This window comes from Globicephala melas, chromosome 1 (genome assembly GCF_963455315.2).
Source record: "Globicephala melas chromosome 1, mGloMel1.2, whole genome shotgun sequence".
Taxonomy (NCBI): domain Eukaryota; kingdom Metazoa; phylum Chordata; class Mammalia; order Artiodactyla; family Delphinidae; genus Globicephala; species Globicephala melas.
In genome coordinates, this window is record NC_083314.1 from 130,508,706 (window position 1) to 130,534,964 (window position 26,259).

At 37.5% G+C, this 26,259-nt stretch overlaps 1 protein-coding gene across 1 annotated transcript in view; it reads left to right on the forward strand.

Annotated features, from left to right (window-relative positions):
* Nucleotides 1-26,259, forward strand: part of DNAI4 (dynein axonemal intermediate chain 4) — a 101,318-nt gene that overhangs the window by 44,089 nt on the left and 30,970 nt on the right. The window contains 1 exon segment of the mRNA XM_030865868.2: nt 17,674-17,829. Coding sequence (XP_030721728.2) covers nt 17,674-17,829 — 156 coding nt within the window.

Here is a 26,259-nt window from a genome sequence, read left to right on the forward strand (position 1 = left end):
TGTCCACTGCATTGGTAGGCGGATTCTTAACCACTGTGCCACCAGGGAAGCCCTGCTCTAATTCTTTTTTATTTTACTATTTTTCATTGAGATATAATTGACGTATAACATTGGTTTCAGGTGTACAACATATCAATTAGATGTTTGTATATATTGTGAAATGGATCATGATCATGATCATAAGTCTAGTTAACATTCATCACTGTACATAGAAAAGTTTTTTCTTGTGATGAGTACTTTTAAGATCTACTCTCTTAGCAACGTCCAAATATACAATACAGTATTATTAACTATAGTCACCACTCTGTACATTACACCCCCATGCCTTATTTATTTTATAGAGGGAAGTTTGTACTTTTTAACCCCCTTCACCCATTTCACCCACCCCTCACTCCCTTGCCTCTGGCAATTACCAGTCTGTTCTCTGTGTCCGTGCTCTCTCTCTCTCTCTTTTTTAGATTCCACATAGAAGTGAGATCATAAGGTATTTATCTTTTTCTGTCTGGCATATTTCATGTAGTATAATAATCTTAAGATCCATCCATGTTGTTGCAGATGGCAAGATTTCATTTTTTCATAGCTATATATTATCACATTATGTATATATAACACATTTTCTTTACCCATTCATCCCTCAAGGAACACCTAGGTTGCTTCCATATTTTGGCTATTGTACTCATTTTGCTATGAACATGGGGGTGCATATATCTTTTCAAGTTAGTGTTTTGCTTTTCTTCGTATAAATACCTAGAAGTGGAATTGCTGGATGATATGGTAGTTCTATTTTTAATTTTTTGAGGAACCTCCATACTGCTTTTCATAGTGCTTACACCAATTTACATTCTCACCCATGGTGCACAAGTGTTCCCTTTTCTCCACATCCTTGCCAACACTTATTTTTGTATTTTTGATAATAACCATTTTAACAGGCATGAGATGATATCTCATTGGGTTTTGATTTGCATTTCCCAGTTGGTTAGTGATGTTGAGCACCTTTCACGTACCTGTTGGCTATCTGCATGTCATCTTTGAAAAAAGTCTATTCAGGTCCTCTACCCATTTTTAAAATTAGGTTGTTTGTTTTTAATGTTGAATTATATGAGTTTTGTGTATATTTTAGATATTAACCCTTTATAAGATATATTGCTTGAAAATATCTTCTCCCATTCAGTAAGAGGCCTTTTCATTTTGTTGATAGTTTCCTTTGCTGTGCAAAACTTTTTAGTTTGATATACTAGTCCCATTTGTTTATTTTTGCTTTTGTTTCCTTTGCCTGAGGAGACATATCCAAAAAAGAATTACTAAGACCAGTGTCAAAGAGCATAACTTCCTATGTTTTCCTCTAAGAGTTTTATGATTTCAGGTCTTACATTCAAGTCTTTAATCCATTTTGAGTTAATTTTTATGTATGGTGTAAAATAGTGATCTAGTTTCATTCTTTTGCCTGTGGTTGTCCAGTTTTGTTTTGTTTTTTTGCGGTACACGGGCCTCTCACTGTTGTGGCCTCTCCTGTTGCGGAGCACAGGCTCCGGACGCACAGGCTCAGCGGCCATGGCTCACAGGCCCAGCTGCTCCGCGGCATGTGGAATCTTCCCAGACTGGGGCACAAACCCGTGTCCCCTGCACTGGCAGGCGGACTCTCAACCACTGCGCCATCAGGGAAGCCTGGTTGTCCAGTTTTTACAACACCATTTACTGAAGAGACATTTCTTTCCCCATTGTATATTCTTGGCTCTTTTGTTACAAATTAATTGACAATATATATGTGGGTTTATTTCTGAACTCTCAATTTTGTTCCATTGATCTATGTGTCTGTTTTTATGTCAATAGCATACTGTTTTAATTACTATACTTTGTAATATAGTTTCTTTTTCTTTTTCTTTTTGGCTGTGTTGGGTCTTCGTTGCTGCACGTGGGCTTTCTCTAGCTGCAGCGAGCAGGGACTGCTGTTTGTTGTGGTGCGCAGGCTTCTCGTTGTGGTGGCTTCTCTTGTTGTGGAGCACAGGCTCTAGGTGTGTGGGCTTCAGTAATTGTGGCATGTGGGCTCAGTAGTTGTGGCATGTGGGCTCAGTAGTTGTGGCTCACGGGCTTAGTTGCTCAATGGCATGTGGGGTCTTCCTGGACCAGGGATCAAACCCATGTCCCCTGCATTGGCAGGTGGATTCTTAACCACTGAGCCACCAGGGAAGTCCTGTAATATAGTTTCAAATCAGAGAGTGTGATGCCTCCAACTTTGTTCCTTGTTACACAAGATTGCTCTGGCTGTTTGGTTTTTCTTGTGGTTCCATACAAATTTTAGGACAGTTTGTTCTATGTCTTTGAAAAATGTCATTGGAATTTCAATGGAGATTGCATTGAATCTGTGGAGTGCCTTGGGAAATATGGACATTTAACAATACTGATTCGTCTAATTCACGAGCATGAAATATCCATTTATGGATATTTATTTGTGTCTTCCATTTATTTGTGTCTTCCCATTTATTTGTGTCTTCTTCCATTACTTTCATTAATGTCTTGTGGTTTTCAATATAGAGGTCTTTCACCTTCTTGGTTAAATTTATTCCTAGGTGGTGTTTTTTTGGGGTGGGGGGATGCATTTGTGAATAAGATTTTTTTTCTTTATTTCTCTTTGTGATAGCTTGTTATTGGTGTATAGAAATGCAGCAGATTTTTGTGTATTGATTTTGTATCCTGTAATTTACTGAATTACTTTATTTGTTCTAACAATTTTTTGATGGAGTTTTTAGGCTTTTCTGTATATAATATGTCATCTGCAAAGAGTGACAGTTTTACTTTTTTCTTTCCAATTTGGATACCTATTTCTTTTTCTTGCCTATTTTCTCCGTCTAGGACTTCCAATATTATGTTGGATAAAAGTGGAAATTGTGGGCATCCTTGTCTTGTTCCTGATCTTAGAGGAAATGCTTTCAGCTTTTTATTGTTGAGTATGATGTTAGATGTGGGCTTGTCATATATGGCCTTTAATATGTTGAAGTCTGTTCCCTCTATACCCACTTTGTTGACAGTTTTTAATCATAAACGGATGTTGACTTTTGTCAAATGCTTTTTGTCCTCTATGATCATATAGTTTTATGCTTCATTTTGTTAATGTGCTATATCACACAGACTGATTTGGGGATAAAAACTTATGCTTGATCTCATTCTAAAGTTCAATGTTTTTATTCTCTTTTCCCGTCTTATGTTTTTGATGTCACATTTAATATCTTTTTTTTTTAAAACATCTTTATTGGGGTATAATTGCTTTACAATGGTGTGTTAGTTTCTGCTTTATAACAAAGTAAATCAGTCATACATAAACATATGTTCCCATATGTCTTCCCTCTTGCGTCTCCCTCCCTCCCACCCTCCCTATCCCACCCCTCCAGGCTGTCACAAAGCACCGAGCCAATATCCCTGTGCCATGCGGCTGCTTCCCACTAGCTATCTACCTTACTACGTTTGTTAGTGTGTATATGCCCATGACTCTCTCTCGCCCTGTCACAGCTCACCCTTCCCCCCCCCCATAACCTCAAGTCCGTTCTCTAGGAGGTCTGCGTCTTTATTCCTGCTTTACCCCTAGGTTCTTCATGACATTTTTTTTCTTAAATTCCATATATATGTGTTAGCATACGGTATTTGTCTTTTTCTTTCTGACTTACTTCACTCTGTATGACAGACTCTAGGTCTATCCACCTCATTACAAATAGCTCAATTTCGTTTCTTTTTATGGCTGAGTAATATTCCATTGTATATATGTGCCACATCTTCCTTATCCATTCATCCGATGATGGGCACTTAGGTTGTTTCCATCTCCGGGCTATTGTAAATAGAGCTGCAATGAACATTTTGGTACATGACTCTTTTTGAATTTTGGTTTTCTCAGGGTATATGCCCAGTAGTGGGATTGCTGGGTCATATGGTAGTTCTATTTGTAGTTTTTCAAGGAACCTCCATACTGTTCTCCATAGTGGCTGAACCAATTCACATTCCCACCAGCAGTGCAAGAGTGTTCCCTTTTCTCCACACCCTCTCCAGCATTTATTGTTTCTAGATTTTTTGATGATGGCCATTCTGACTGGTGTGAGATGATATCTCATTGTAGTTTTGATTTGCATTTCTCTAATGATTAATGATGTTGAGCATTCTTTCATGTGTTTGTTGGCAGTCTGTATATCTTCTTTGGAGAAATGTCTATTTAGGTCTTCTGCCCATTTTTGGATTGGGTTGTTTGTTTTCTTGTTATTGAGCTGCATGAGCTGCTTGTAAATTTTGGAGATTAATCCTTTGTCGGTTGCTTCATTTGCAAATATTTTCTCCCATTCTGAGGGTTGTCTTTTGGTCTTGTTTATGGTTTCCTTTGCTGTGCAAAAGCTTTGAAGTTTCATTAGGTCCCATTTGTTTATTTTTGTTTTTATTTCCATTACTCTAGGAGGTGGGTCAGAAAGGATCTTGCTGTGATTTATGTCATAGAGTGTTCTGCCTATGTTTTCCTCTAAGAGTTTGATAGTGTCTGGCCTTACATTTAGGTCTTTAATCCATTTTGAGCTTATTTTTGTGTATGGTGTTAGGGAGTGATCTAATCTCATACTTTTACATGTACCTGTCCAGTTTTCCCAGCACCACTTATTGAAGAGGCTGTCCTTTCTCCACTGTACATTCCTGCCACCTTTATCAAAGATAAGGTGTCCATATGTGCGTGGGTTTATCTCTGGGCTTTCTATCCTGTTCCATTGATCTATCTTTCTGTTTTTGTGCCAATACCATACCGTCTTGATAACTGTAGCTTTGTAGTATAGTCTGAAGTCAGGGAGCCTGATTCCTCCAGTTCCTTCTTTCGTTCTCAAGATTGCTTTGGCTATTCGAGGTCTTTTGTGTTTCCATACAAATTGCAAAATTTTTTGTTCTAGTTCTGTGAAAAATGCCAGTGGTAGTTTGATAGGGATTGCATTGAATCTATAGATTGCTTTGGGTAGTAGAGTCATTTTCACAATGTTGATTCTTCCAATCCAAGAACATGGTATATCTCTCCATCTATTTGTATCATCTTTAATTTCTTTCATCAGTGTCTTATAATTTTCTGCATACAGGTCTTTTGTCTCCTTAGGTAGGTTTATTCCTAGATATTTTATTCTTTTTGTTGCAATGGTAAATGGGAGTGTTTTCTTGATTTCACTTTCAGATTTTTCATCATTAGTATATAGGAATGCCAGAGATTTCTGTGCATTAATTTTGTATCCTGCCACTTTACCAAATTCATTGATTAGCTCTAGTAGTTTTCTGGTAGCATCTTTAGGGTTCTCTATGTATAGGATCATGTCATCTGCAAACAGTGACAGCTTTACTTCTTCTTTTCCGATTTGGATTCCTTTTATTTCCTTTTCTTCTCTGATTGCTGTGGCTAAAACTTCCAAAACTATGTTGAATAAGAGTGGTGAGAGTGGGCAACCTTGTCTTGTTCCTGATCTTAGTGGAAATGCTTTCAGTTTTTCACCATTGAGGATGATGTTTGCTGTGGGCTTGTCATATATGGCCTTTATTATGTTGAGGAAAGTTCCCTCTATGCCTATTTTCTGCAGGGTTTTTATCATAAATGGGTGTTGAATTTTGTCAAAAGCTTTCTCTGCATCTATTGAGATGATCATATGGTTTTTCTCCTTCAATTTGTTAATATGGTTTATCACATTGATAGATTTGCGTATATTGAAGAATCCTTGCATTCCTGGAATAAACCCCACTTGATCATGGTGTATGATCCTTTTAATGTGCTGTTGGATTCTGTTTGCTAGTATTTTGTTGAGGATTTTTGCATCTATGTTCATCAGTGATATTGGCCTGTAGTTTTCTTTCTTTGTGACATCCTTGTCTGGTTTTGGTATCAAGGTGATGGTGGCCTCGTAGAAGGAGTTTGGGAGTGTTCCTCCCTCTGCTATATTTTGGAAGAGTTTGAGAAGGATAGGTGTTAGCTCTTCTCTAAATGTTTGATAGAATTCGCCTGTGAAGCCATCTGGTCCTGGGCTTTTCTTTGTTGGAAGATTTTTAATCACAGTTTCAATTTCAGTGCTTGTGATTGGTCTGTTCATATTTTCTATTTCTTCCTGATTCAGTCTTGGCAGGTTGTACATTGCTAAGAATTTGTCCATTTCTTCCAGATTGTCCATTTTATTGGCATAGAGTTGCTTGTAGTAATCTCTCATGATCTCTTTTATTTATGCAGTGTCAGTTGTTACCTCTCCTTTTTCATTTCTAATTCTATTGATTTGAGTCTTCTCCCTTTTTTTCTTGATGAGTCTGGCTAGTGGTTTATCTATTTTGTTTATCTTCTCAAAGAACCAGCTTTTAGTTTTATTGATCTTTGCTATTGTTTCCTTCATTTCTTTTTCATTTATTTCTGATCTGATTTTTATAATTTCTTTCCTTCTGCTAGCTTTGGGGTTTTTTTGTTCTTCTTTCTCTAATTGCTTGAGGTGCAAGGTTAGGTTGTTTATTCGAGATGTTTCCTGCTTCTTAAGGTGGGCTTGTATTGCTATAAACTTCCCCCTTAGAACTGCTTTTGCTGCATCCCACAGGTTTTGGGTCGTTGTGTCTCCATTGTCATTTGTTTCTAGGTATTTTTTGATTTCCTCTTTGATTTCTTCAGTGATCACTTCATTATTAAGTAGTGTATTGTTTAGCCTCCATGTGTTTGTATTTTTTACAGATCTTTTCCTGTAATTGATATCTAGTCTCATGGCGTTGTGGTCAGAAAAGATACTTGATACAATTTCAATTTTCTTAAATTTACCAAGGCTTGATTTGTGACCTAAGATATGATCTATCCTGGAGAATGTTCCATGAGCACTTGAGAAAAATGTGTATTCTGTTGTTTTTGGATGGAGTGTCCTATAAATATCAATTAAGTCCATCTTGTTTAATGTATCATTTAAAGCTTGTGTTTCCTTATTTATTTTCATTTTGGATGATCTGTCCATGGGTGAAAGTGGGGTGTTTAAGTCCCCTACTATGAATGTGTTACTGTCGATTTCCCCTTTTATGGCTGTTAGTATTTGCCTTATGTATTGAGGTGCTCCTATGTTGGGTGCATAAATATTTACAATTGTTATATCTTCTTCTTGGATCGATCCCTTGATCATTATGTAGTGTCCTTCTTTGTCTCTTTTAATAGTCCTTATTTTAAAGTCTATTTTGTCTGATATGAGAATTGCTACTCCAGCTTTCTTTTGGTTTCCATTTGCATGGAATATCTTTTTCCATCCCCTTACTTTCAGTCTGTATGTGTCTCTAGGTCTGAAGTGGGTCTCTTGTAGACAGCATATATAAGGGTCTTGTTTTTGTATCCATTCAGCTAATCTGTGTCTTTTGGTGGGAGCATTTAGTCCATTTACATTTAAGGTAATTATCGATATGTATGTTCCTATTCCCATTTTCTAAATTGTTTTGGGTTCGTTATTATAGGTCTTTTCCTTCTCTTGTGTTTCTTGCCTAGAGAAGATCCTTTAGCATTTGTTGTAAAGCTGGTTTGGTGGTGCTGAACTCTCTCAGCTTTTGCTTGTCTGTAAAGGTTTTAATTTCTCCATCAAATCTGAATGAGATCCTTGCTGGGTAGAGTAGTCTTGGCTGCAGGTTTTTCTCCTTCATCACTTTCAGTATGTCCTGCCACTCCCTTCTGGCTTGTAGGGTTTCTGCTGAGAGATCAGCTGTTAACCTTATGGGGATTCCCTTATGTGTTATTTGTTGTTTTTCCCTTGCTGCTTTTAATATGCTTTCTTTGTATTTAATTTTTGACAGTTTGATTAATATGTGTCTTGGCGTATTTCTCCTTGTATTTATCCTGTATGGGACTCTCTGTGCTTCCTGGACTTGATTAACTATTTCCTTTCCCATATTAGGGAAGTTTTCAACTATAATCTCTTCAAATATTTTCTCAGTCCCTTTCTTTTTCTCTTCTTCTTCTGGAACTCCTATAATTCGAATGTTGGTGCGTTTAATGTTGTCCCAGAGGTCTCTGAGACTGTCCTCAGTTCTTTTCATTCTTTTTTCTTTATTCTGCTCTGCAGTAGTTATTTCCACTATTTTATCTTCCAGGACACTCATCCGTTCTTCTGCCTCAGTTATTCTGCTATTGATCCCATCTAGAGTACTTTTAATTTCATTTATTGTGTTGTTCATAATTGCTTGTTTCATCTTTAGTTCTTCTAGGTCCTTGTTAACTGATTCTTGCATTTTGTCCATTCTATTGTCCATTCTATCTCCAAGATTTCGGATCAACCTTACTATCATTATTCTGAATTCTTTTTCAGGCAGACTGCCTATTTCCTCTTCATTTGTTAGGTCTGGTGCATTTTTATCTTGCTCCTTTATCTACTGTGTGTTTTTCTGTCTTCTCATTTTGCTTATCTTACTGTGTTTGGGGTCTCCTTTTTGCAGGCTGCAGGTTCGTAGTTCCTTCTGTTTTTGATGTCTGTCTCCAGTGGCTAAGGTTGGTTCAGTGGGTTGTGTAGGCTTCCTGGTGGAGGGGACTAGTGCCTGTGTTGTGGTGGATGAGGCTGGATCTTGTCTCTCTAGTGGGCAGGTTCACTTCTGGTGGTGTGTTTTGGGGTGTCTGTGGCCTTATTATGATTTTAGGCAGCCTCTCTGCTAATGGGTGGGGTTGTGCTCCTGTTTTGCTAGTTGTTTGGCATAGGTTTTCCAGCACTGTGGCTTGCTGGTCGTTGAGTGAAGCTGGGTGCTGGTGTTAAGATGGAGGTCTCTGGGAGATTTTCGCCGTTTGATATTATGTGGAGCTGGGAGGTCTCTTGTTGACCAGTGTCCTGAAGTTGGCTCTCCTACCTCAGAGGCAGAGCCCTGCCTCCTGGCTGGAGCACCAAGAGCTTTTTATCCACACGGCTCAGGATAAAAGGGAGAAAAAGTAGAGGGAATTAGTAGAAGTATGAGGAAAGAAAGAAGGAAAGGAGGATAGGAAGGAAGGAAGAAAGAAAGAAAGAAGCAAAGAAGGAAAGAAGGCAAGAAGGAAAGAAAGGAGGGAGGGAGGGAGGAAGGAAGGAAGGAAGGAGGGAAAGAAGGAAAAAAGACAGAAAGAAAGAAGATACAGTAAAAATAAAGTATAATAAAGTTATTGAATTAAAAAATTCTTATCTAGAAAAAAAAAAGGGACGGATAGAACCTTAGGACAAATGTTGGAAGCAAAGCTATACAGACAAAATCTTACACAGAAGCATACACATACACCCTCACTAAAAGAGGTAAATGGGGAAAAATCATAAATCTTGCTGTCAGAGACCACCTCCTCAATTTGGGATGATTCGTTGTCTAAAGGAGGGAAGGAAGAAAGGAAAGAAAGAAAGAACGAACGAAGGTAAAGTATAATAACGTTATTAAAATTAATTATTAAGAAAAAAATTAAAAAAAAAACATGGACGGATAGAACCCTAGGACAAATGGTGGAAGCAAGACTATACAGACAAGATCTCAAACAGAAGCATACACATACACATTCACAAAAAGAGGAAAAGGGAAAAAATCATAGATCTTGCTCCTAAAGTCCACTTCCTTAATTTGGGATGATTGGTTGTCTATTCAGGTATTCCACAGATGCAGGGTACATCAAGTTGATTGTGGAGCTTTAATCCGCTGCTTCTGAGGCTGCTGGGAGAGATTTCCCTTTCTCTTCTTTGTTCTCACAGCTCCCAGGGCTCAGCTTTGGATTTGGCCCTGCCACTGCGTGTAGGTCGCTGGAGGGCGTCTGTTTTTTGCTCAGACAGGATGGGGTTAAAAGAGCCGCTGATTCGGGGGCTCTGGCGCACTCAGGCCGGCGTGGAGGGAGGGGCACGGAGTGCGGGGCGGGCCTGCGGTGGCAAAGGCCGGCGTGACTTTGCACCAGCCTGAGGCGCGCTGTGCGTTCTGCCGGGGAAGTTGTCCCTGGATCCCGGGAACCTGGCAGTGGCGGGCTGCACAGGCTCCGCGGAAGAGGGGTGTGGAGAGTGACCTGTGCTCGCACAAAGGCCCCTTGGTGGCGGCAGCAGCAGCCTTAACGTCTCCCGCCCGCCTCTGGGGTCCGCGCTTTTAGCCGCGGTTTGCGCCCGTCTCTGGATTCCGCGCTTTCAGCCGCGGCTCGCGCCCGTCTCTGGATTCCGCGCTTTCAGCCTTGGCTCGCGCCCGTCTCTGGGGTCCGCGCTTTCAGCCTCGGCTCGCGCCTGTCTCTGGGGTTCGCGCTTTTAGCCGCGGCTCGCGCCCGTCTCTGGAGTTCCTTTAAGCAGCGTTCTTAAACCCCTCTCCTCATGCCCCAGGAAACAAAGAGGGAAGGAAAAGTCTCCTGCCTCTTCGGCAGGTGCAGACTTTTCCCCGGACTCCCTCCCGGCTAGCTGTGGTGCACTAACCCCTTCAGGCTATGTTCAAGCCGCCAACCCCAGTCCTCTCCCTGCGCTCCGTCCGAAGCCGAAACCCGAGCCTCAGAGCCTCAGCTCGCAGCCCCGCCCGCCCCGGGGGGTGAGCAGACAAGCCTCTCGGGCTGGTGAGTGCCGGTCGGCACCGATCCTCTGTGCGGGAATCTTCCCGCTTTGCCCTCCGCACCCGTTGCTGTGCATTCCTCCGCGGCTTCGAAGCTCCCCCCTCCGCCTCCCGCAGTCTCCGCCCGCGAAGGGGCTTCCTAGTGTGTGGAAACTTTTCCTCCTTCACAGCTCCCTCCCACTGGTGCAGGTGCCGTCCCTATTCTTTTGTCTCTGTTTTTTCTTTTGCCCTACCCAGGTACGTGGGGAGTTTCTTGCCTTTTGGGAGGTCTGAGGTCTTCTGCCAGCCTTCAGTAGGTGTTCTGTAGGAGTTGTTCCACGTGTAGATGTATTTCTGGTGTATCTGTGGGGAGGAGGGTGATCTCTGCGTCTTACTCTTCCGCCATCTTCCGCCTTCTCCACATTTAATATCTTTTTATTTTATGTATTCATTGACTAATTATTGTCATCATAGCTATTTTTACTATTTTTTCTTTTAATCTTCATACTAGCTTAAAAGTGATTAATCCATTTACTATATATTTACCTTTTCAGTGAGACTTGTTCTTTCATGTTTCCTTGTTACTAATCAGCATCCTTTCTTTTCAGCTTAAAGAAGTCCCTTTAGCATTGTTTTCAAGAGGGTATTAAATCGTTTATTGGTTACACATGATAAAAGATGATACACAAGCTTCATTCCCAACTATAACTTTATCTGGTACCATAATTCAATTTAGATATATTGCATAGGATGTGCCAAGAAACTCCATGACTTTGCTTGGGTGACCCTTTTAAAGGTGAACTCCAGGTCACAACACAGTAACTGTCAGTTCAACTACACCAAGGTTTCTGAAGACAATGGCTTCTCCATCCAAGCAGGTTGTAAATAAATTTCACATGGAACCTGGCATCACCCTGAAGGAATGCTCACTTCACACTGTTGGGGTAGTTTACCAAAATGGCTTCAGAGTAGACTAACTACTTTACATAGCACATTTTAAAAAGACACATTTATTCAGTGTCGTGATCAGACTATTACATTTAACAATCAACAACATGGGTGCAAAAAACAAAAAATCTATATTAAAACCCTTGTTGGAATGCTTTATACTTTCCACAGAACAGAAACTAAAATAACCTGTTATACAATTAGTCATAAATACAGTCCTCGAGCTTTTTTTTGCCCATACACATGAGTATTGTCTAAAACACGTCTTCTTTGTAGCAGCTAGGCCCTGCCACCACTGTGCTTGGCTGAGTTCACAAATCTGTTGTAACCTGTAGTTTCCCTGTCACTTCTCTGGCTCTCCTCTCCTGCTAAGCTTTGTTTCCTGACAGCAACTAAAACCTTCTGCCACTGCCATAGCTACTGATGCTGCTGGAACCACCATAGCCACCTTGGTTTTGTGGTTTGGCAAAGTATTGGCTTCTACCACCATAGGGCCCAGAACTTTTGCCTCCAAAGTTTCCTCCTTTCATGGGTTCAAAATTTGAAGATTAATTGTTATAATTGCCAAAATCATTGTAGCTTCCGCCACCTCCAAAACTGCTTCCATCATTACCAAATCCAATATAGCCATCCCCACTGCCACCATAGCCACCACCACATCTGCCACCAAAGCCACCTTGACCACTGACGTTTCCTCCACGACCAAAGCTGTCATTCCCTCCAAAACCCCCTCGACGACCACCACCAAAGTTTCCAGAACCACTTTGACCTCTTTGGCTGGATGAAGCACTAGCCACCTTTTCCTTAGATAGGGCTTTCCTTACTTCACAGTTGTGGCCATGCACAGAGTGGTATTTCTTTTTTTTTTCTTTTTGCGGTACGCGGGCCTCTCACTGTTGTGGCCTCTCCCGTTGCGGAGCGCAGGCTCAGCGGCCATGGCTCACGGGCCCAGCCACTCTGCGACATGTGGGATCTTCCCAGACCGGGGCATGAACCCGTGTCCCCTGCATCGGCAGGCGGACTCTCAACCACTGCACCGCCAGGGAAGCCCTGGTTTCCTCTTATTAGGAACTCTGGGCTTCCTGGATCTGGATGCCTATCTCCTTCCCAAGGTTAGGGAAGTTTTCAGCCATTATGTCTTCAAATAAGATTTCTTCTTTCCCTTCTTTCTGTTCTGTATTTTTCGTCAGTGTACCAATAAGCCCATCAAAGGCATTCTTCTACAGTGTTTTTGGTTTCTCACTTTTTGGTCCTTTTTTTTATGATTTCCATCTCTCTGCTTACATTGCCAATCTGTTCTTGCATTTTGTCTACTTTATCCATTAGAGCCCTTAGCATATTCATCACAGTTGTTTTAAATTCCTGGTCTAATAATTCCAACATCCCTGCCATGTCTAGTTTTGATGCTTGCTCTACCTCTTCAAAATTTTTTTTATCTTTTAGTATGATTTGATTTATCTTTTAGTATGATTTTTATATCTTTTAGTATGATTTATCTTTTAGTATGATTTTTATCTTTTAGTATGATTTTTTTATCTTTTAGTATGATCTTTTAGTATGATACATATGATACATGATGTATCAGGTAAAAGGAGCTGCTGTAAATAGGCCTTTAGTACTGTGGTGGTAAGGTGTGGAGGAGGCAGGCATTTTAGTCCTTTGATTAGGTTTCAGCCTTTCAGTGTACCTATTCCTGTGGACTATGAACTTCACAAATGTGTCTCAGTTTTTTTCCCCACCCTTAGGTAGGACAAGACGTCTCCAGTGTGCTGGTGCTGGGTATTTCCCTTCCCACAGGTCAGTTAGGCTCTGAAAAGACCCTGGCAGGCTGTTCTCTGCTGAACTAGTTTATTCTGAGGGCAGGCATTGTTAAGAACAGAGTGCTCTGGTATATTTCAGAATGGTTCCTTTTCCCCTTCCCCTACCAGAAGCATGAGGGATTTTTTTTTTTTTTCTCATACTCACTCTGGGAATCTGGTCCAGCTCCTGGAGATAAAGCTCACAAAATGCAGGGGCTTCCCTATGACTGGGCCCCTTAGAGTTTTTAACTCTCAGACTTGTCCACACTGAACCTGCACCAATTCATCATTTACAGTTCAGGTTTTCCTACCCCAGAACTGGTTCCCACAGCAGTTTCTACTTCTGAGTCTCTGCTGCAGTAAACTGTGACTCTCCAATCTTAGAGGCAGCAGTTCTTTTCCCTGTGTCCTTACCTCTTTTTCAGATCCAAGAAGAGGTGTTGATTTTTCAGTCTGTTTAATTTTTTACTTGTTGTTAGTACAGAATGGCAACTTCCAAGCCCCTTAACTGTGGAACTGGAAACTCTGAGTCCCATCTTCTTAACCTGAGGACAGAATGCTCAGGTGAATCTGCCCAGATCCTTCTCTGTATCTAGCTGGGTTTTACCATTCTTAATATAGTCCCTACTCTCCTTTCCAGTAGGTCTCCTTAGGTAAGTTGAGGAAACTCATTTCACTTCACAGACATGTTCTGTTTTACCATACTCCTGAGAGCAGCAGAGAAGTCACGGTGAACAGAAAACACAAAGCAGCCCACTTACCCTGACCATGTTTTCAGTGGACATTCAGTGCCTAGCTTGTCAGGTGCTGTTAGTGGGTTAAGCTCTGTGTTTCCAAGGACTTACTCATGGTCTCACCCTGTGATTTCCCTCTAAGTGTCTCTTATAAACTCTCAAAGAAGCTGAAGTCAGATTATGGCCCAGATAGTTCTGCTTGTCTTCTCTTGGGAGTCCTCATCTAATTGTCCTCATCTAATAGTGGTTTTGTTTTCTCCTTATGCATCTGTGTTAGTGTTTGCTATTCTGTTTTTTTAACTAGACAGTGTATTATCTAGGTATACATTGTTTGATGGTTGATGGGCTTGTTAGTTCCTTGGCAATCCCAGCCTAATTTATGGACATCAAAGTGGTCTTGGTGACCAAAGACAGACCCAAGCAGAGAAATGCAGGTGCTGGTAGTTGGGAGATTGGCAAGTAATAGCTGATGCAGAATGGATACATGCAGGACCCCAATAGCATTTGCCATAGGAGAAAAAAACCTTAAAACAAAGCAAGAGAATGATCAATACAAAAGTTACGCAAAGTGAATACTTCTTTTGGAGGTAGCTCGAAGGAAGGGGCCTATGATGGGAGAGTGTCCAGGGGGCTTCTAAGCATCTAAGGATGTTCTATTTCTTATACTGGTTTGTGAGTACATGGTATTAATTCGTAATTCACATATATGTGTTATACACTCTTCTGTGAAGGTATATATTTCACAATAAAGGTTTTATTAAAATAATGGGTATAGCACAGGGAACTCTACTCTGTAATGGCCTATATGGGAAAAGAATCTAAAAGACAGAGGATATATGTATATGTATAACTGATTCACTTTGCTGTACACCTGAAACTAACACAACACTGTAAATAAACTATACTCCAATAAAAATTTTAAAAATAATGGTACAATTTATATTAAAGAATTTGATACAGACCAAGTAAGTATTGAGATTTTATGGATCAATAAAAAAGCATGTCTTCCTTGCCTGATTTTGGTTGAAATTGAAAGAGATTCAGGAGTCACAGAGAAGGAAATAAAAGTAGTACCTTTATCACTGATGAAGTTAATTGAAAAATGTAGCCTTAAATCCACAGCTAAGTGGACTTGCTGTTTTCCCCTCCAGAATAGATCTTACCAATAGTAATTGGCACAGCTAGAAAAGCACAGACCTCCTCTGCATGGGTGAGAACAGACCAGAATGCATGCTTTTTGCAAGTGAGCAGGCTTAACAAAAGAATCCAGAAGTGGCTGAGCTGCAATTCCTTCTCCTAAACTCTCCTATAGGATTAGCCATTTCTCTTTCCCTGGCAATTAGTGAATGAGGGACATAGAGAAGCCAGAAATGTCAATTTAGCTGAAGTTGCCTCTGTAAAGATTCACAAAAACTGAGGAAAAGTTTTCCCACCTAACAGTATACATACAATAATTTATTACAGAAGTGTCATTTCAAAAAAATGGATAATTCAATAAATGTATTAGTGTTCCTGGCTAACTTTTGAAAATACAGTTAAATCCTAAAACTCAGTAGATTTCATAAAGACAGTTTGTTTTCTATGTATATTATACTACAATAAAAATTCTTTTTAAAAAGTATGTGTGATATGAGCTCATTTTTATTAAAAATATGCATTTATATTTGTTCATATACAAACACATATATATTTATGTCAGTCTGGAAAGACATGCATGAAAATGTTAGCAGTTATTATTTCTAGGTGATGGAAATGTAAGTCTTACCTTTTCTTTTACAGTAAGCATGTCCTTTTACTCAGCTAAAATAAAATTATTTTTCTTCCTTTTTTTTTTTTTTTTTTTTTTGCGGTACGCGGGCCTCTCACGGTTGTGGCCTCTCCCGTGGCGGAGCACAGGCTCCGGACGCGCAGGCTCAGCGGCCATGGCTCACGGGCCCAGCCGCTCCGCGGCATGTGGGATCTTCCTGGACTGGGGCACGAACCCGTGTCCCCTGCATCGGCAGGCAGACTCTCAACCACTGCGCCACCAGAGAAGCCCAAAATTATTTTTCTATAAATGTTACGTGGCCAATTGTTACTCTTTTATAGTCTGAATTAAACTAGTAGATAGAAACAATGTTTTAAAACTTGTAACAACTTTACACAATCGTACACACAGAAATGCTCAAAACATACATATAGTAGGGAATACTTTTTTTTCTGATAGTAATTAAAATAAGATTTCTTTAATAGTGTATGACAGTATAAAACTGGGAAGTCACACTCATTATTTATTATTCTACCTTGTACATGATATTATGGCATGTACATAATATCTGTTTCTTAGGTTTTCTGTTTCTTAGGTTAATTTTTATTCCAGTGAACAAATGTAATGATGTTACCTAAACTAAAATTACCAATGAATGTTATTTGTTATCTTTAAAGAAGAAACAACTTTAAATCACCAAAACATCTTACATTGCTCATTTATAACTTGTATATTTATTTATGTAACAATTATCTTATTAGTGACCATGTAACAATATATTTCTGTATGCTCAACTTCCTAAACTTTTAGTTAACGGAAGAAAAAGAAGGTTAGGTAATTCAAAATTCAAAGAAATAATTTCTTTCTAAGGTCTTTTACTTTGTGACCATGGAAATTGTACCCTTTTCAATTCAGCAAAATATACTAGGTATTTATTTACTCTGTGCATGACTTTGTTACATACTATCAAGATAAGTTCATTAAGATAGAAATGTTATTATGAGATGTGAATTAACATTCTTACTAATTGAAAAAATTGTTAAATACCAGAGCTCTTTCATTCCACATCATGAAAATAAAAGTTCTAACAATGAAGTAGTTGCATTTATTAGATCTAGATCCTGTTTTGATTTTCAGGGAAAATAACTTTTTATTAAATCATTGTACTTTAACTGAAAGTTTAGTAAGGTTAGCATGTAGGAATATATCATTACATGGTCACTGATACAATAATTTATATATGAGAATTTCATTGTTATATCAGCAATAAAAGGGGTTGGGCACTTTTTATTTTTATATATTAAAGATAAATAACATTACCAGTTTTTGTTTGGAGGCCATTGTTATATTTGCTAATTTGATTAAATATAGATAAATTAAACAAAAATTTAAAAAGAGAAGGTAATAACCATACTAGTCTATAAATTTCCTGAGAACAGTCTGTCACTTTCCCAAGTACAATCTTTACACATTAGTATATAGGGAATTTAACTTGATAAAAATGGAATTATATGATTACAAATAAAAAGTACTATAGAATATAGTATGTTATATGTTAACCTTAAGTAAAGCACCTTAAAACCTTATTATAACATGGTTGTCCAGGACCATATCAAGGCAGCCCTATACTGACAGACTAATGAGATTATGTGGCAACAGTTTGGGATAAAGAGAGGAAGGCATGGGGATCAGAATAGATGGTGAGGATTATTTGCAGCTATTACTAAAACATTAAGGTATTTGTAGATGCTAAAAGTGTAATGGCTAAGGATCTCTTAAGGTGTCCTCTTGATTTATTTCTTTTTCATCGTTACCTACTTCCTGCCATTGTTGGAAAACAATAGTATTTTTTCCCTGAACAATAGATTTTCTTATCTTAGATTTTGCTATAACTCGTTATATATAAGCGAAAATATTAGAATTTGTTTCAAAATACTTTGTACCTTTCTGTTTCTTTATTTAGGCATAATGTCCACTGCTTGGGATTTGTACGATTCTTATAATGCTATGGAGCTTTCATCTTTACCAGTAAAAAGATCTACAGTTGATTCAAGTAGTAAAGCAAGCATACCTTCTAAAGACTGGGACCAAAGACTGCCAGGGAGTAATTTAGAAAAAAGTAAGATTTCATTTATTTCAGTTTTTTAAAAATTGGGGTAAAATTGGTATATAACATTATATTAATTTCAAGTGTACAACGTATAATTCAATCTTTGTCTACACTACAAAGTGATCACCACCATGTCTAGTTACTATCTGTCACTCTATAATTAAACCACCCCCTTTACCCATTTCACCTACCCCCCAACCTCCTTCCCCTCTAACAACCATGAATCTGTTCTCTGCATTTATGAGTTTGGTTTTTGTTTTGTTTTTTACATTCCACATATGAGTGAAATCATATGGTATTTGTCTTTCTCTCTCTGACTTATTTCACTTAACATAATACCGTGCATTTCCCTGATAATTAGTGATGTTGAACATCTCATGTACCATTTGGAAAAAATGTCTGTTTTCCTTATCTGTCCATTTTTAATTAGATTTTTTTTTTTTTTTTTTTGCTATTGCGTTCTTTGAGTTCTTTATATATTTTGGATTAACCCCTTATCAGATATATGGTTTGCAAATATTTTCTCCTATTCAGTAGGTTGTCTTTTGATTTCATTGATGGTTTCCTTTGCTATGCAGAAGCTTTTTAGTTTGATGTAGTACCACTTGTTTATTTTTGCTTTGGTTGCTTTTGCTTTGGAGTCAGATCTAAAAAATCAATGCCAAGACCAATGTCAAGAAGCGTATTGTCTATGTTTTCTTCTAGGAGATTTATGGTTTTAGGTCTTATGTTTCAAGTCTTTAATCCATTTTGAGTTAATTTTTACGTTTGGTGTAAAATAGTAATCTAGTATCATTCTTTTGCTTGTGGCTGTCTAGTTCTCCCCACACCATTTATTGAAGAGACTATCCTTTCCCAATTGTTGGGAATTTCCCAATTCTTGGCTCCTTCATCATAAATAATTGACAATATATGTGTGCATTTATTTCTGTGCTCTCTATTCTGATTCATTGATCTATAAGTCTGTTTTTATGTCAATACCATGCTGTTCTGATTACTAGTGCTTTGTAGTATAGTTTGAAATCAGAGCGTGTGTACCTCCAGCTTAGTTCTTCTTTCTCAAGATTGCTTAGACTATTCACTGTCTTTTGTGGTTCCACATACATTTCTGAATTATTTGTTCTAGTTCTGTGAAACCTGCCATTGGAATTTTGATAGGGATTGCATTGAATCTGTAGACTGCTTTGGGTCACATGAACATTTTTTTTTTTTTTTTTTTTTTTGCGGTACGCGGGCGTCTCACTGTTGTGGCCTCTCCCGTTGAGGAGCACAGGCCCCGGACGCGCAGGCTCAGCGGCCATGGCTCACGGGCCCAGCCACTCCATGGCATGTGGGATCTTCCTGGACCGGGGCACGAACCCGCGTCCCCTGCATCGGCAGGCAGACTCTCAGCCACTGCGCCACCAGGGAAGCCCCACATGAACATTTTAACAATGTTAATTCTTCCAATCCATGAGCATGGACTACCTTTCCATTCATTTGTAGCTTTTAAAATTTATTTTATTAGTGTCTTGTTATTTAAGATTTTTTGGAATGTTTTCATGTGACATTTTTAACAAATTCTTTTGTAGTAGTTACAATATTTTCTTTCTGGTGGAACATGAAAAATACAACTTTTACTTAGAAATATCATTGTTACTCTTTCACATAGTCTTGAACTTTGAACTGAAAATTTTATTTTTTCTTGGATACCTGTCAAGAGTTTCAAAGATCGTATCTTTCTCTGTCGCTTCTTTACTTGCTCTTAAGCTCTTTTTCATACATGTAGGTTCCACAGTTTTCTCTCTCTCTTTCTATACGTTAGATAACTTGTAAGAAAAATAAAATATGCAAGCTCTGTGACAACATAAAATGGAGATACGTTAACAACAATTGCTTTTAATTGGGGACAATTTTACCTTTCCTAGGGGACACTTGGCAATATCTGGAGACATTTTTGGTTGTCATGACTATGTTGACATTTTGGGTAGATGCCAAGGATACTGCTAAAATTTCGTCAATTCACCAAACAGCCCCACAACAAAAAAAATTATCTGGCCAAAATGTCAATAGTACCAAGGCTTGCAAATCCTGCATTACAAATTTAGCTTTTAGTATGTTAAGTTTTAAGATTAAATGTTATAATTAAAACCAACACAAAATTGTAATTCTCCAGATATACTGCTATGAAAGAATTTTTACAAAGTTCAGTTATAAGAAGTTTGTTAAGTTCCACTTCTGATTATATTGTGATTATATAATTTTTGTCTCCATATTCTGAACTTCTGAGTCTTTTTCTTCTAGAATTATATTACTACATTTAAGGGATGGTCTTTACTTCAAACTATACCCTGGCAAAGTTTTGTAAAGTTTTGGTAAATTTTCATAAATTGAACTCAAATATTTCTACTCTCACTAATTTTGACCCAAAGACAAATGTAATATTTAAAAATAGTAAATCAGTAAATATTTTGAAAAGCCAAGTTTAAAAAGAATTGGTAATTTTCAGAAAACAATGACCTTATTTATAATGACTACATACCCTTCAGAGATACAGATTCATGGAACTTATCACCTTATAACTTGCTCTATCATTGTTTCTCAAGTTTAATGTTAAAAATGTCTAAACTTTAGATGTGTTACCTATATCCTTTTGGTTTTTTTAAATGATATTTATGGTATGTAGACTATATCCATATTTTACTGAAAGTTATTTATAATGAACACCAGTTCATTTTCCCAGAGGAAAGTGAAGGGGAAGAATGAATCATTAGTAACCATTAAAGAAACATTATTTTTTGTTATTTAAGTATTAATGTCCGTACAGTAGGTTTGCTTTTAGAAGATTCCAAAAATTGCTAGGAAAAAAATCAATCTTAGACTAAAAATTACATGAGACTTCAAAATATATTATCCCACCCCCATTAAAGCCATTGATCCACAAAAAAGTGTTAGTGGAAGGTCCTACAAGGAAAATGTCTCAAATTGCGGGTCTTTTATTTCATGTGTGTATGGATGTGCTTTTAAAAGCAAAAAGGGATAATATAATTATATTCAATAACTACAATACAAAGTGAAAATAAATTTTATTTTATTATGATGGCCAGTTAGTGGAATAGGAGACCCCAGAACTAGGAAAAGGGAGAAAATAAAACATAGAAAAATGTATGCAACAGAGCTGAATGATCAGATTTATTGAGAATTAAAGTAATTCAGATAAAAACTAGGACTAGGTCACCTCTAAGGTCCTTTTTGACTCTGAGATTTTGTAATGTAAACACAAAGAGAAGAAAGTTAAATATGATCCATATTGCTTTAAGAAGTATTTCTATTCCATTTAAATTTTGAATGTATGGGTTATATTTTAACCTCTGTTATCATATTCAAGGGAAAAATAGGCCAATAGTTTTCATTTTTGAAAGTGTATAAGGCCATAGCTCAGTTCACAGAGAAAAATTATTTTCTCTTAAAGCCTTTTTTTTTCTTTTGCAGTAGGGTTTTAGATTTTAAAAAATGAGTAGGCATTTTAAGCAAAGGTTTATAGAAAAGTTGAGCAGATAGTACTGAGAGATTCATGTAACTCCATCTCTGTCCCAACTCCACACAAAATTTCCCCTATTTCGAACATCTTGCATTAATGTAGTACATTTGTTACAATTCATAAACCCATATTAATATATTATTATTCATAGTTTACATTATAGTTTAATCTTTGTGCTGTACTGTTCTATGAGTTTTGACAAATGCATAATGACATATTTCCACTATTACAGTTTTACATGGAATAATTTCACTGACCTAAATTTCTCCTGTGCTCCACCTATTCTATCATTCCTTCTTCCCTATACCCCTGGCCACCACTGATCTTTTTATTGTCTCTGTATTTTTGCCTTTTCCAAAATATCATATAGTTGGAATTGTATAATATACAGCCTTTTCAGACTGGCTGCTTTCACTAAACAATATGCATTTAAGATTTCTCTATGTCTTATCATGACAGCTCATTTATTTTTATCACTGAATAATATTACATTATATGGATGTACCACTGTTTGTTTATCTATTACTTTATTGAAAGATATTTTGGTTGCTTCTAGTTTTTGGTGATTATAAATAAAGCAGCTATAAACATTCATGCGTTGGTTTTTTGTGTGGATATAAGTTTTCAGCTCATTTGGGTAAATACCTAGGAGTATGATTGCTGGATCATATAGTGAGAGTATGCTTAGCTTAAGAAACTATGAAACTGTCCTCAAAAGTGGTTGTACCATTTTGCATTGCCACAAGCAATGAATGAGTATTCCTGTTGCTCTCATTCTTGGCAATATTTGATATTTTTACTTTTTTTGGATTTTTAGCTATTCTTTTTAAAATTTATTGACATATAATGGATATAATATTATATTAGGTTCTGTTTTACAACATACTGATTCAACATTTAAATACATTATGAAATAATCACCAGGATATGTTCAGTAACCACCTGTCATCATACAAAGTTATTACGGTATTATAAGCTATATTCCTTATGCTGTATATTACTTCCTTGTGACTTATTTTGTAACTGGAAGTTTGTACCTCTTAATCCCTTTTACCTGTTTCACCCAACCACCCACACTCATTTCCTCTGCAACCACCTGTTTGTTCTCTGTATCTATGTCTGTTTCTGGTTTTTGTTGTTTATTTATTTTGGTTTCTTGATTCTACATGTAAGTGAAATCATACAATATTTGTCTTTCTCTGACTTATTTCACTTAGGAAAATGCCCTCTATATTCATCCATGTTGTTGCAAGTGGCAAGATTTCATTCTTTTCTATGGTTTGGTATTATTCCATTATATATATACCATATCTTCTTTATCCATTTATCTATCAATGAACACTTAGGTTGTTTCCATATCTTTGCTATTGTAAGTAATGCTGCTATGAATATTGGAGTGCATGTATCTTTTCAAATTAATGTTTTCATTTTCTTCAGATATATACCAGGCAGTGGAATTGTTGGATCATATGGTAATTCTATTTTTAGTTTTTTGAGGAATCTTCATACTGTTTTGCGTAGTGGCTGTACCAATTTACATTCCCACCAACAGTGCAGGAGGGTTCTTTTTTCTCTACATCCTTGCAGACACTTGTTATTTATTGTCTTTTCTTTCTTTCTTTCTTTCTTTTTTTTTTTTTTTTTTGGCTGCATTGGGTCTTAGTTGCTACATGAAGGCTTTCTCTAGTTCCAGCGAGTGGGAGCTACTCTTCGTTGTGGAGCACGGGCTCTAGGTGTGTGGGCTTCAGCAGTTGCAGAATGTGGGCTCAGTGGTTGTGGCTCATGGGCTTAGTTGCTTTGCGGAACGTGAGATCCTCCTGGACAAGGGATCAGACCCGTGTCCCCTGCATTGGCAGGTGGATTCTTAATCACTGTGCCACCAGGGAAGTCATTATTATCTTTTTGATGTTAGCCATTCTGATAGGTTTCAAGTGATATCTCATTGTTTTGATTTGCATTTCCCTGATCATTAGTAACGTTGAGCATCTTTTCATGTGTCTGTTGGCCATCTGTAGGTCTTCTTTGGAAAAATACCTACTTAGGTCCTCTGCCCATTTTCTAATCTGATTATCTGGTTTCTTGATATTGAGATGTATGTGTTCTTTATATATTTTGGATATTAACCCCTTATCAGATACATGATTTGTAAATGTCTTCTCTTGTTCGGTAGATTGCCTTTTCATTTTGTTGATAGTGTGCTTTTCTGTGCAAAAGCTTTTGAAATTGATGTAGTCCCATTTGTTTATTTTTGATTTTGCTGCCCTTGCCTGAGGTGACAGATCCAAAGTTTTCCTAGCACTGCTTATTGAAGAGGCTGTCTTTTCTCCATTGTATATTCTTACCTCTTTTATCAAAAATAAGGTGACCATATGTGTGTGGGTTTATTTCTGGGCTTTCTATCCTGTTCCATTGATCTATATTTCTGTTTTTGTGCCAGTACCATACTGTCTTGATTACTGCATCTTTGTAGTATAGTCTGAAGTCAGGGAGCCTGATTCCTCCAGCTCCGTTTTTCTTTCTCTAGATTGCTTTGGCTATTCGGGGTCTTTTGTGTTTCCATACAAATAGTGAAATTTTTTGTTCCAGTTCTGTGAAAAATGCCATTGGTAGTTTGATAGGGATTGCACTGAATCTGTAGATTGCTTTGGATAGGATAGTCATTTTCACTATGTTGATTCTTCCAATCCAAGAACATGGTATATCTCTCCATCTGTTTGTATCATCTTTAATTTCTTTCTTTAGTGTCTTATAGTTTTCTACATATAGGTCTTTTGTCTCCTTAGGTAGGTTTATTCCTAGGTATTTTATTCTTTTTGTTGCAGTGGTAAATGGAAGTATTTCCTTGATTTCTCTTTCAGATATTTCATCAGTAGTGTATAGGAATGCAAGAGATTTCTGTGCATTAAGTTTGTATCCTGCTACTTTACCAAATTCATTGATTAGCTCTAGTAGTTTTCTGGTAGGATCTTTAGGATTCTCTATGTATAATATCATGTCATCTGCAAACAGTGACCGCTTTACTTCTTGTTTTCCAATTTGGATTCCTTTTATTTCTTTTTCTTCTCTGATTGCTGTGTCTGAAACTTCCCAAACTGTGTTGAATAATAGTGGTGAGAGTGGGAAAACTTGTCTTGTTCCTGATCTTAGTGGAAATGGTTTCAGTTTTTCGCCATTGAGAATGATGTTGGTTGTGGGTTTGTCATTTATGGCCTTTATTATGTTGAGGTAAATTCCCTCTATGCCTACTTTCTGGAGGATTTTTATCATAAATGGGTGTTGAATTTAGTCGAAAGCTTTTTCTGCATCTATTGAGATGATCATATGGTTTTTTTCCTTCAGTTTTTTAATATGGTGTATCACATTGATTGATTTGCATATATTGAAGAATTCTTGCATTCCTGGGATAAACCGTACTTGATCATGGTGTATGATCCTTTTAATGTGCTGTTGGATTCTGTTTGATAGTGTTTTGTTGAGGATATTTGCATCAGTGATATTAGCCTATAGCTTTCTTTCTTTGTGACATCTTTGTCTGGTTTTGGTATCAGGGTGATGGTGGCCTCATAGAATGAATTTGGGTGTGTTCCTCCCTCTGCTATAGTTTGGAAGAGTTTGAGAAGGATAGGTGTTAGCTCTTCTCTAAATGTTTGATAGAATTTGCCCGTGAAGCTTTTGTTTGCTGGAAGGTTTTTAATCAAAGTCTCAATTTCAGTGCTTGTGATTGATCTGTTTATATTTTCTGTTTCTTCCTGGTTCAGTCTCAGAAGGTTGTGCTTTTCTAAGAATTTGACCATTTCTTCCAGGATGTCCATTTTATTGGCATATAGTGGCTTGTAGCAATCTCTCATAATCCTTTGTATTTCTGTAGTGTCAGTTGTTACTTCTCCTTTTTAATTGCTAATTCCATTTATTTGGGTTTTCTCCCTTTTTTTCTTGATGACTCTGGCTAATGCTTTATCAATCTTGTTTATCTTCTCAAGTAACCAGCTTTTAGTTTCATTGATCTGTGCTATTGTTTCCTTCATTTCTTTTTCATTTATTTCTGATCTGATCTTCATGATTCCTTTTCTTCTGCTAACTTTGGGTTTTTTTGTTCTTCTTTCTCTAATTGCTTTAGGTGTAAGTTTAGGTTGTTTATTTGAGATGTTTCTTGTTTCTTGAGATAAGGTTGTACTGCTATAAACTTCCCTCATAGAACTGCTTTTGCTGCATCCCATAGGTTTTGGGTCATCGTGTTTTCATTATCATTTGTTTCAAGGTATTTTTTGATTTCCTCTTTAATTTTTTAAGTGATCTCTTGGTTATTTAGTAGTGTATTGTTTAGCCTCTATGTGTTTGTATTTTTTACAGATTTTCTCCTGTAATTGATATCTAGTCTCATAGGGCTGCAGTCAGAAAAGATGCTTGATACAATTTAATTTTTCTTAGATTTACCAAGGCTTGCTTTGTGTCCCAAGACATGATCTATCCTGGAGAATGTTCCATGAGCCCTTGAGAAGAAAGTGTATTCTGTTTTCTTTGGATGGATTGTCGTATAAATATCAATTAAGTCCATCTTGTTTAATGTATCATTTAAAGCTTGTGTTTCCTTATTTATTTTCATTTGACTGATCTGTCCATTGGTGAAAGTGGGGTGTTAACGTCCCCTGCTATGATTGTGTCACTGTCGATTCCCCTTTTATGGCTGTTAGCATTTGCATTATGTATTGAGGTGCTCCTATGTTTTGTGCATAAATATTTATAATTGTTTTATCTTCTTCTTGGATTGATCCCTTGATCATTATGTAATGTCCTTCTTTGTCTCTTGTAGTAGTCTTTATTTTGAAGTCTATTTTGTCTGATATAAGAATTGCTACTCCAGCTTTCTTTTGATTTCCATTTGCATGGGATATCTTTTTCTATCCCCTTACTTTCAGTCT